This window comes from Lissotriton helveticus, chromosome 5_1 (assembly GCF_964261635.1).
Source record: "Lissotriton helveticus chromosome 5_1, aLisHel1.1, whole genome shotgun sequence".
Taxonomy (NCBI): Eukaryota; Metazoa; Chordata; class Amphibia; order Caudata; family Salamandridae; genus Lissotriton; species Lissotriton helveticus.
Window position 1 is genome coordinate 958,067,426 of NC_136065.1, and position 12,911 is coordinate 958,080,336.

The 12,911-nt window shown below is 39.3% G+C and overlaps 1 protein-coding gene across 1 annotated transcript in view; it reads left to right on the forward strand.

Moving 5' to 3' along the window:
- The window catches only part of CFAP46 (cilia and flagella associated protein 46), a 1,487,057-nt gene that overhangs the window by 440,536 nt on the left and 1,033,610 nt on the right, over window positions 1–12,911 (forward strand). The window contains exon 22 of the mRNA XM_078643461.1: window positions 659–766. Within this exon, the coding sequence (XP_078499587.1) occupies window positions 659–766 (108 nt within the window). The remainder of the gene's footprint in view (window positions 1–658; window positions 767–12,911) is intronic.

Below are 12,911 nucleotides of genomic sequence, written 5' to 3' on the forward strand. Positions count from 1 at the left end.
GATGGCCATGCGCCATGCAGAGCAGGATTTGACAAAGTGCATATGTAAGGTGCCAAATTATTCTTTGAAAAACCTTTTTTCAGGATTCATCAATCCTGAGTCCTCTGGAAGGTCTGAATAACCCAGAGAGAGTCGACAGATCCAGCACTGGATTCCCGAATCCTCCTATAAAAATCATGTTTTAATATCAATTTTAATGCTGAAGAGTTCTGTGTGCCCCTTGTTCCCCATGAGGGTGGGGTCAGGATAGGGTCACCCTGCCCTCTTCCCGGGAAGTATACAGACCTAGACCTTAAGTCTTAGTTTGATGCAGAAACACTTTGAGAAAGCTACCTTAGCCGGCTGCTGTACCCACCAGCTGACAGCCTTTATAAACACCTCAAGCCCAATCTCTTCCTTGTCAACTGTCTTAAGACTTGATTTCCTCCCATGATCCTTTATAACCAAAAGTGTGCTAGTAAACTTCTGGATTTAAGAGCTACACAAAATACCTGAATAAAATGCAAATATTGGAAGTAATGATTCATTGTGAATATTTAATCAAAATGTTATGTTTACTAACAACTAATGATTACGTCTCACCTATTTTCTTTTTGTTGACTTCAAATATATTCGTGTTGAATTGAAATAATCCGGAATTTTGTCTTTATTACGTTAGAACAATAATGAGGGGCAGAATCTAATGACAAAGATTCTCGTTGCTTTGGAAATGTACTCCTGCAATGGTTTAGGATTCATGGATTTCATTGTTCCTACTCTCTCACAAGTAGGTATTTCTTTTATTGAATTGATTGTATGTTAAATGTTAAAATGCAATTAAAACATATATATTTTTTTTTTAAAATACTAGTTTTCTAATTACAGTAATATTTACCGACATTTGGGCTATTTACTTTCCAAAAACAAAAGAGTGACTATTGGCGCAAAAAACAAATGAAGTAACAAAGTGTAGAACAAAGCAGGGGGCCGGGTGTGATGGGGAAAAACCTCAGTTTTTTTAAAGAACCCTCACTCACCAACCTAGTTGGTGACATGCTTCATCATCGGGTCCCCACCAGGGAAACCGAATGTCTCCCTGTCTCCCTGGTGTGCTACAACGCCTGAGTTACAGCTGAGCGGGTTTTTTCAGACTGTGTGATAGTGCAAAAAAAGGAGTGAGTGGTGTAGGAATTAAAAGATGGCGAGCTGCACCCTGAACTAATTTTAATAGAAGGGCAGCTTGCAATCATTAAAAACAGGTGGAGTGGACACGTGCTGGCCTTTATAGTGAATCAGCTGTATCCTAGATTAAATGTGAAGGAGTGGTCGACATGTTTCTGCTTGTGACTGCTAATTTAGCAAAGCTTTCATCAGGACCAAAGGAACTCCCCGGCGGTATATGCACGCTAAGGCGTACCCTGACCTGGGGAGTGTGTGTGTCTATGGTAAAACTCACGATTTTACCAAGTGGGCTCTCCCGGAATTTCCAAGGGCCCTAATGTGAAGAACAAAATGGCTTCAAGTCATGGGGTCCGCGGCGGAGGTTTTTTTCGCCATGTAACTTTTCTTTAGGGGTATCCCTCAAGCGACCTATAGTACAGACGTCCGCGGCCCGAATGTTCAATTTGGGCTATTTAAAAAAAATCTGTTTGTTACCAGGGGGTTTGCGAGTACCGAATACTTCGAAAATAAACCCGAAATTTGAATTATTTCAAAATATATTAAACTGAAGAAAGTGGTAGGAACCAGAACATGTGTATTCAGTGGCTTCATTCACTTCTAACCGTAGGTTTCCATGTTACATTTTTTCATGATTACTTTTACATCTCAAGGTATCAGATGTTAATATTTATGTATATGCTTCACCCTTGAACTCTTTACGCCAAGCAATGATTAAAATGGATACGGTATTAGACGATCCAGATGCCGGTCTTTCAGCCCCACCGATATCGGGTGGTTGGCATACTGTGATAAGAGCTGCCAGCATGTTGCCCCAGTATTGGACTTTCATAGGTTTCCATGCTTTGTATCATTTCCCTGTCGTCGGAATGGGAGCCTCGGTAAATAGAAAAATACCATAGCAGTAGGTACAAAAGAGAAAGACAGGCCTAGGCCTCAACTCATTTTGTAGCATAGCCACCTCTTTTTGTAAAAGAGACCAAAAAATTGCAACAACCAATCAGAGTAGCCTCACCCCATAGAACCCTCCTGAGAGAGCCTAAGAGCCTCAGATTTTAGTACCCGTTGTGTAATAGTAATCACCTCTGCTGAAGGCTGAGCTTTCCCAGGGAAGGGAGGTGGGCGCATGGGAATCTATGAAAGTACCAATACTGGGGAACCAAAGGTACAGGTAAGTAACTTGTTTTCTTGCCCCAGTATTGGACTTTCATAGATTCCCATGCTTTGTATCAGAGTAGCTAGCAGTGGTTAAAAAGGTCACATTCAAGTAATCTGACTCACAACTTCTTTTCTCCAGAAATGCTTTTTTCATTTACTTTTACTTATCAAGAAAACCAGGACATGGTATGTTTGTATTTATACTTGCTACTTTCAAATAAAGTTTTTCTCTTTAGGTGGTTAAATGTTTTAATATGTAATCTGTCCTGGTTTTTGTGTTTAAAAAGCTTTATTTATCAATAAGTGCAATTAGATTAAACCATTTGAGAAAACAATAACGATATTATCCTAACACTTACACCAAAAACATTATATTAGGAAATAAAACAATATTTTGTAGAGTCTTTTTTAAATGGGAGGGAGGGAAAGGAAAGTAGGGAAATAAAACAAGAGAAGGATAGTGTAAATATGTATAATGAGATAAGTCCTCACATCCTATACAATAAAAGCATATCATACTGAAATAATATGAACAACACATTAATTAATACCAATGGTCAATAATAAGGAAAAAGACTGAGAGGTAAAAATCCATGGTGGTTGGAAGTTTTTAGAGCAAGTTCTGAAAGTAATAGAAACATTATCAACATCATTTTGAAGAAAGTTAGTTAATGGTAACCATATTGAGTCTCTGTTATGTAGATACATACAGAAAGATGCATAAGTAGTATTCAATTTATGTTGATGACAGAGTCCCACTTACTCTTGTATGAAATTTAAAACTAGTACCTCCAGTTGACAATTCTTTGCTACAAGGCTATTGCCAAACATTCATCAATTAATTTGGTTTTAGGATAGTGGAGAGAAAATTAATTAGCTAAAGTCCCAAAAAAGAGAATAAGGACATTACAAGGTTGACAGAACAGAAATACCAGTGTAATTTGAGCCCAAACTCTATACCAAAATGATAATGTATTGGTACACCAAATTAACATATGTATAATATCACTATTGGGGAAGGCACAAGACCAACATTTGGTGGATGCCTCCGTGGAAAACGTAGCACAATGACTTGGAGTACTGTAAAGTCTGTGATAAATACAAAATTATGTTTGAGTCTTGTTAGATTCCCTGTATATTTTAAAAATATAAAGCTAAATCTTATTCCAAAATGGAATATTCCAGGTAATACCTAAATCATGTTTCCAAAGGAAGTCAGTTTTGGACTTGCTACGTATGAGATTAGGAGATAAATAAACTTGTAAATCATGGAAACTTTAGGACAAGAAGGAAGGGTTCTAGATAACTCCGAATTGCAACTTACAGAGGAAGAATTATCCTATAAAGTGAAAAAAAACATCTAGGATAGCATTGATAAGCAACAAAAAGCGAGAATGAAAAGGAGGACAATTAAATATTTGCTTGAAATGGGGAAAAGTAATGAGTGCATCTCCTTCAAACATATTTAATATCTTTATCTTTCCTTGAGTTCCAATAGATAGGTCTACTGTGTATTTTAATACGTTTTTATTATCATAAAAGCATGGCTAAGAAGGTAGAGTAGCAACAGGATATGTTGATCAAAGCAAAGTTGTCAAGAAAGAGTAGGAGAAGTAAATGGAGATCTAGAAGAAAAAGATTGAATCTCCTGTGGGTTGAAATAATTTATTTTCTATACCTACCCAAAGAGGATGATGAGGATAATTTATTATCAGAGTCCAAAGAGACGCTTGGTGCAATCCAAAAGCTTTATGGAATTGGCTGAAACCAAGAAAGTTTAACCCCCCTTCTAACTTAAATTTTCTGAGTATGGAAGGAGAGACTCTAGCTTTTTTATTACCACATAAAAACTTTCAGCATAGAATCGATCTTTTTAAGAAGGATTTAAACATATTCACTGGCAACATAGAGATGATATAGAGTACGAGCGGAGAAAGCATTATTTTAATAGAATCCAAACGTCCTCACTAAGACAAAAATAATGTATTTCATGATTTAATAATGTATATCACTCTGAGTAAGGTATGCTTTGTAGTTGTGTATGTGTAATAAATCTTTATTGCTTGATTACTTAAAATCCTTGCAATCACAACAACTTTACATTGCAATCATAATAACTAGATTATTCATTAAAAATTCCTTCACAAAAACATCTTCACTACACAAAATATGAAAACTATCTGATATATACAATTTTAAAATGTATCAAAAGAATAAGATCCATTCACATAGCATCAATAATTACACAATAATATAGCACATTTTATATTTTAAAGGTGACGTGGTGCATGACATACCATTTCCTTATACAAATACAAAAAATACCTGAGACCAAGATTTTCTCATGTACATTTCATGCACAAGTTACATTTCAACGCTCTAATGCACATTCATTGCCTTAACCATCATATTAAAGCGATAATAAAGTGCATCATTTTACTATAAAGTACTGATATGCAATTATTGCACTAACCATCACATTAAGTCAAGCATAAAGTACGTCAATTTTCAATAGTAGTGACACGCCTGTTTTTAGGATGTCGCGTTGTCACCCTTATAACATTATTATTAAGTGATAATATGTGTAAGCCAGATAATACTGGAGATCTACCTTATTGTATCAAACATTTTTTCAACTGCCAATACATTTATTTCCAAATGACACAATAACGGAATCGATTCACCAGATAAAGACATGATTAATGCCTGACGAGCAGAACTAACCCCGCTCTCCAAGAACTAAGGTCTCCAAACTGTACGTCGAAGCTTGATCAACTTAGGGCACGCACACTATATGGACTAGAGTTTCCTGTGGCCAACCACAATGTCTACAACTATAGTCCGCCTACTGCTTAATCCACGATTGCGTGCCCTCCTTTGTTGGGTTTAATCCCATACGCAGCCTTAAAAACATATATTTGAACTTTGCTGAGAAAAAAACATTCAAATACTTCTGAATACGTAGTGATTGGTATGAATTAATCACATACCATACATCAATTTTTCTCTGAAAAATCAATATTGTCTAGTTTAAACGATTCAGTTTTAATACGTTTTTTAAAAATTAACTGATAATTGGGCATTTTCAGATCCTACAGTGCAATTTGCAGGCCGATGTCTCTTAGGGAGGTTAAAAAATAAGATCTCCATTGAGCCACATAGACAGACTTGTCTATTTCTTGGCAACAAATGTTCCCTAAGGAGATTGGGTCTGATGTAGACAATGTTGCAATGCATTTTAAAAATGCTCCTTTTGATACCAGGCTCTGTCTCTGGAGACCAAACTCCATTCTTACTCCTGCTTGACACACTGATTTAGCAATCCCAAAGGTTGCTTTAAAAACCTTAACCACCAATAGATCAAGTATTTTCAAATCTTTCCCTCTAGTAATAGGAGAACCATATATGAGAGTTGGTTGTAATTTGGCTTTGATTACATTGAGAATAAAATCATATGATTGGCAGTTCAATGACTTTTTAAGACATTTAAAAGTATGGATCAGAGTCACAGCCTTAGCCCTTAGATCCTTAAGATGAAATTTAAAAGTCACACTATTTTCAAACACCACCCCTATGTATCTTTATGTCTTAACAGTGTCAATTGTACCTGCTCTTACCTTCCAGGAATTACATTTCTGTTTTGCTACACCAACTTTCATCACTTTTGTTTTTTTGAGATTCAATTCAAGGCTACATGCGTTGTAGTTTATAGTAACAGAATACTGAACAGAGTGTGTAAACCATATGCCTAAATATTTTATTTTAGATGGGGCCCATTAAAAAGAAGAGATGTTAAAGGCCTGTTTAGTTGTATATTTATTTAAGGGAAGTATTCCAGTCTTATCTATATTAACTTTGTATCCTGAAACCTTGCAGAAATAGATAATTTATGTAAGCAACGCACAAAGGGACACTTCAGGGTGGGAGATAAAAGAACACCTTACTTACCTTCAGTAATGCATTTTCTGTTAAAGGCACAATCTAGCCTCAGATTCCTTACCTTTGAATTTCCCAAGCGTCAGATTGGATCCGAAAGGTTTTTGCATGAGCAGTATCCGTGCATGCAGTAGGTTGCGTTGATTGGCTCAGAGCATCGTCTTACGGTGGCGTTCACACCAGAAGTGACATCCGCCGCACCTATATAGGCGACATCTTGGCATGCTGGCTCCTGTTACTTTTCATAACTTCCCACATCAGGAGCACGGAGCCATGACATACACTGACACTGGTGTGTCCAAACTAGAGCCCTGAAAGGGATCAGCTCTAACCCTAGAAAATTGTCCGCAGAGCAGGGAGGTTGAGTGGGTCGGTAAGTAATCCTCGGTTAGATTTTGTCTCTACCAGATAATGTATTACCAAAGGTAAGTAACTTGTTCATCTAAGACATTTAGCCGCATCCTTACCTTTGAATAGATACCCAAGCAATACCTTCCCCGGTGGTGGGCTGAGGAAAAATTCTAGATTAAAAAGTCCTGCAGGACCAAACAGGCGAAGTACCCATACCTTCCGACCTGACTGTCCAGGAAGTAGTGCTTGGTAAACGTGTGCAGGGATGCCCACATTGCTGCCTGGCAGATGTCCAGGACTGGTACTTCTTGTGCTCATGCAGTGGTAGCAGCTTCAGTCCTGGTGGAATGAGCCCTTAACTCCTCAGGGGGCTGATTCTTGGCTAGTGCGTAGTAGATTTTTATACAGAGAACGACCCAGTGCAAAATGGTTCGGTTCTGTAGTGCCTGGCCCTTCTTCATTCCAGCTTTCCCCACGAAGAGTTGGTTGTCCACCCAGAACTCTCTTGTGTGCTCAAAATAGAACGACAATGCTATTTTTGGGTTCAGACTGTGGAGTAGAATAGTTATTGCTGCTATCAGGAATTTAAGAAGAGGGGCTTTACTTAAAAAAATTAAGAAACAAACAAGTATTGTCAGACGCTAATCTTCTCTTTATAAATTCTGATTGCTCTTTACCGATAAGATGCTAGAATTTCTGCAAATATTTTATAATCAACATTTACTAGGGATATAGTTCTATAGTTTTTTACATTGAGCAGGATCTTTGCTATCTTTTATGTATGAAACAAATTGGGGCTTCTTGAATGTGCTTGAAATGTAACTGACTTCATAAAAAAGTCGAATAATTTTAATAAGTGAGCTAGAAGCAGGTTTAAAAAGTGAAGAAAACATTCTACAGGGAAGCCATCCGGGCCAGGCGTCTTCCCTTTATGCAAGAGCATTAGTGCTTGAGAAATTTCATAATCGGTAATATGAGATCTAAAATATTAAAAAACTGAGATTTGTAGAAATAGATTTAGGAGTATGTTGGAGATATGAGTCAGTGTGAGGAGAATGTACTTGAGATTCTGGAGTATATAACGCTTTGTAGACTGTAGTAATTCCTCCAATATATCTTTAAACAGAGCAGCTTCATATTGAAGAAGACTCCTTAGTTGAAATTTCATTACAATGTAGTTTGGCTTCAAGATTTCAAGATGGATTTGAAGATAGATCATTATTTGATTTGGAGGTACAGTATTTATGTTATAAAGTTTTGATTGATTTCAGTAAAGATTTCTTTTGCATGGGTTTTATTCCTTTTTTATACATATCCAATAATAAAACCATGAGCAGTAGTTCTGAAAGTATCCCATAAAAGTTTCTGGAGATTCATTGAAAAAAAATAATTCAGAGGTGAAAGACATGAAAGATGAGGAAAACTGAGTGTCTTTTAACAAAGATTTGTTGAAACGCCATCGATGCATGTGAGGTTGAGGAGGTACCAAGTCCAAATTTGTGATTAACATAGCATGATCTGAAAGGATGATGGGGCTAATAGTAGACTGAATAATATTTTGTGCTAAGGATTGGGAAATAAAAATGTGGTCTAATCAAGTAAGGGAACCATGTGTATTAGAATAAAAAGTATAGTCTTGTGAAGTGGGATTACAGAGTCTCCATGAACCAATTAAAGCACAGTTTGTGCATCTTCTGGGGGAGAAACCCAACTGAGCATTGTCTAACCAGAAAAGGGTCCATAATGTGGTTGCAATCACCATTCAAAATAAAATAAGAATCATTATATTAAAGGCATTTGTGTAAAATTGTAGGCGAGAAATTCTAATCAATTTGGGTTGGGGCATAAACATTAAAAACAATCATGGGAATTGTTTTAATCAGTAAATTGACAATAAGCTATCTACCATCAGTATCAGCATCCGTATCAGTCTCCTTCGAAACAACTTTATGTTCTATATTCTTTCGACATAAAATTATAACACCAGTTTTTTAATAGAATTGGGAGACACTAGCACAGAGCCTAGCCAACAATGTTTACGTTCTAGTGCTTCAGAAACATTTAGGCAAGTTTCTTGTAATAAACCTAAGTCTGGATTAAAGTTAGCTAAATTAGATAACACTCTCAGTTGTTTTACAGGGTTAAAAAATCCCTTTATATTCCATCAAATTATTTTGAATGTGACATGCAAAAAACAAATATGAAGAATTCAGGAGGACAATCCAAACTGTGAAATGTTTACAGAATGCAAATATCATAAGGTAAAGGACAAAGAACATGATATATAACTAAAAATAAATGGCATTCAACATAAGACAGAGAGAAAAAGAGGAAAGAAACAGGAAGATATGAAACAGGAAATAGGACAAGGGAAAACAGTACACATCACAAACTGATGACTGAAAACATATAACTTGATATAAAACAAGAAGAAATCTTGGGGTGGTGACAACAAATATGCAGAAAGCACATCCTACAGGGGCCACTCACCAACAACGGAACAAGCGAGGATTGGGGAAAATCCTATAATGTGTGTACCAATGTGAGGAGAGAAAAGGAGATTTGCATAGAAACCTCTTCAAGATAAACATCGTAGCAAAATAAACAAGATTCAAAGCAATAGACATGTTATGAAGTTCACAAGCGGTTAGAGGGGCCAGCTGTGTCCATACTGTCAGTCATGTGAGAGTTTATAAATCTTCTAAGTGCAGATGGATCTTCAAATGTCGTATTTTTGTTTTGGTAAGTGACCTTGAAGCGACATGGATAAAAACGGCCATAACGAGCTCCCAAAGTGAATAGCGCAGAACGCGAAGGCTTAGAAAGTCTTTCTGTCTATTAGCTGTGCATTTCAAACTTCCTGCATATTGAAAATCTTCCTGCCAGACCACACAACCTGACTTTTGGATTTAGCTGCATTGAGTACTTTTAAAAGGTCAGTAAACACCTGAAACAAAATGATCACACCTCAAAGTTTACTATGAGGAGCAGAAGTAGAAGGGAGTTATGATTGCTGTAAATATTTAAGTTTGTGGAGGACGGAAGATCCAATAACTGCGGTAAAAAAGATGCAAAGAAGGAGACTGGATCCTCCCCATCCAATATCTTTGGAAGTCCATAAATACCCATATTGTTGTGCCTATTCCTATTTTGTAAATCCTCTGGTTGGTTCATTAATTGAAGAATCCCTTTTTCCAGAATCACAATCTTGTTAGTTTCATCCTGTAGATCACTGACCCGCTCTTCTGCCTCAAATATCCTCACCTCAATAATAGACCACTTTTCATCAAGACTTTGAATTTGTTAGTCGGTCTTCTCCACCAGTAAAATCTCCATGGAGATAGGGGAGGGTATTTTCTCAGGAGACTGGGGTCCTGTTTGAGTCTTTTATTTGTAGCTGAGGAGGAGTGTTGTTTAACTGAGGTAGTAGAAGCAGAGGAAGAGCAAGGATTAACAGAATGAGCCCTGCCATCAGAAGGAGTAGAGTTTTCCATGGATCGCTCAATATAGGACAAGTCTGTATCCATGAGTTTGATGACTTCACTTTGGCGGATAAATAAAGTATCTTTAATCTGCCATTACAATAATTTTGAAGAAACCGGGAGGAATGCAGCAGAAAGCATGTGAATCAATTGAGGGGAACTATAGGAAAATAATTCCTCACACACAGTATATTAATTGGAATAAATTGTTCCCATTTAAATTATTAAATTAATAAGCAGACTGGCACTCTAAGTAATGAAGTGAGTACAAAATGTACCACATCATCAGTATAATTAAAATGACCCTGAGCTTGTCACTAGAGGATATGCATGGGACTGTAGGTTTTGGCGACTGTATTTGACAGGAAACGAAAATTACTTTAAAAAGACTGCATAGCAGCTGACAGATTATGAGGAAAAGCAGACAAAATAAATATGAGGAGCATTCTGAAGTTAATTACAACATTCACAATGTCAGCTGGGCAAGATTTCTCATATTGCAAATGACATTATGAGTATGAAAACAATGCTTGTCTGCAATTCGAGTGCTCGTCAGTAAAGTGGGAACAATTTCCTCAGTGAGCGACTGACAAAGCAGAGTGTTCCAAATGGGGAGCGCATTATGTAGGGCGGCATTATCTGTGAAAAAAGAGGGGAGTATATGCTGCCTAAATTCCTTCTAATGCAAAAACAACAGTTGATGGACAGAATGCAGAACAATGTCATACATTCACCCCAGTACAGAGATCTGGGACTATATCCATCGTTTTTTGCTCACAATGTCATTCCAGTTTGAACCTAGCCATATGCAAATCAGTCTTGACCCTGTGCCCCATGGGATCAGTCCAGCCCAAACTGCCAAGCCAGGTCCTCCCTGGACTGGAAACACGCATCCTAGGGCCGGTTTTGGGCCTTCAGCCAGGATAGCTTGATTCCAGTGGCATGGAGAGCACAGGACTCACCTCTGAGCATACCAGGCCCACTCGGAGTGACAAATGCAAAAAAATCAATGAGGCACAGGGTCAGACTGATTTGCATATGTCTGAACTGGGGTGGCGGAGTGAGCTAAAGAATGATGATGGATTCAACCCAGATCAGTTGACTGGGAGTGAGTGCTTGCAATGTTCAACACTCCGTCCATCATCCCCTTTGATTATACTTTGTTCACCCTAAGTTGGCAGGGTATGCCCAGACCTGGGGCCCTTGCTCACTTTGCCACTGGATTCAAGCTAGCCTGGCTGATGACGGCTGATTAGCCAGAAACCGGTCCCAGGATGCTTGCTTCCGGTCCAGGGAAGACATGGCTTGGCAGTTCGGGCTGGACTGTTCCCATGAGGCACAGGGTCAGACTGATTTCCATATGGCCATGTCTGAACTGGAGTGAGGGAGTGAGCTAAAGAAGGATGATGGATTACACCCAGATCAGCTGACTGGGGGTGAGTGCTTGCAATGTTCAACACTCCGCCCATCATCCCCTTTGGTTATGCTTTGTTCGCCCTAAGTTGGCAGGGTATGCCCAGATGTGGGTCCCTTGCTCACTTTGCCACTGGATTCAAGCTAGCCTGGCTGATGACGGCTGATTAGCCAGAAACCAGTCCAAGGATGCTTTTTTCCGGTCCAGGGAAGACATGGCCTGGCAGTTCGGGCTGGACTGTTCCCATCAGGCACAGGGTCAGACTGATTTGCATACGGCCATGTCTGAACTGGGGTGGCTGAGTGAGCTAAAGAATGATGATGGATTCAGCCAAGATCAGTTGACTGGGGGTGAGTGCTTGCAATGTTCAATACTCCGTCCATCATCCCCTTTGGTTATGCTTTGTTCGCCCTAGGTTGGCAGGGTATGCCCAGACGTGGGTTCTTTGCTCACTTTGCCACTGGATTCAAGCTAGCCTGGCTGATGATGGCTGATTAGACAGAAACCAGTCCCAGGATGCTTGTTTCCATTCCAGGGAAGACATTGCTTGGCAGTTCGGGCTGGACTGTTCCCATGAGGCACAGGGTCAGACTGATTTGCATATGGCCATGTCTGAACTGGGGTGGCGGAGTGAGCTAAAGAATGATGATGGATTAAACCCAGATCAGTTGACTGGGGTGAGTGCTTGCAATGTTCAACACTCCGTCCATCATCCCCTTCGGTTATTCTTTGTTCGCCCTAAGTTGGCAGGGTATCCCCAGACGTGGGTCCCTTGCTCACTTTGCCACTAGATTTAAGCTAGCCTGGCTGAAGACGGCGGATTAGCCAGAAACCGGTCCCAGGATGCTTGTTTCCGGTCCAGGGAAGACATGGCTTGGCAGTTTCGGCGGACTGTTCCCATGAGGCACAGGGTCAGACCTATTTGCATATGGCCATGCCTGAACTGGGGTGGCGGAGTGAGCTAAAAAATGATGATGGATTAAACCCAGATCAGTTGACTGGAGGTGAGTGCTTGCAATGTTCAACACTCCGTCCATCATCTCCTTTAGTTATGCTTTGTTCACCCTAAGTTGGCAGGGTATGCCCAGACGTGGGTCCCTTGCTCACTTTGCCACTGGATTAAAGCTAGCCTGGCTGATGACGGCTGATTAGCCAGAAACCGGTCCCAGGATGCTTGTTTCCAGTCCTGGGAAGTCATGGCTTGGCAGTTTGGGCTGGACTGTTCCCATGAGGCACAGGGTCAGACTGATTTGCATATGGCCATGTCTGAACTGGAGTGAGGGAGTGAGCTAAAAAATGATGATGGATTAAACCCAGATCAGTTGACTGGAGGTGAGTGCTTGCAATGTTCAACACTCCGTCCATCATCTCCTTTAGTTATGCTTTGTTCACCCTAAGTTGGCAGGGTATGC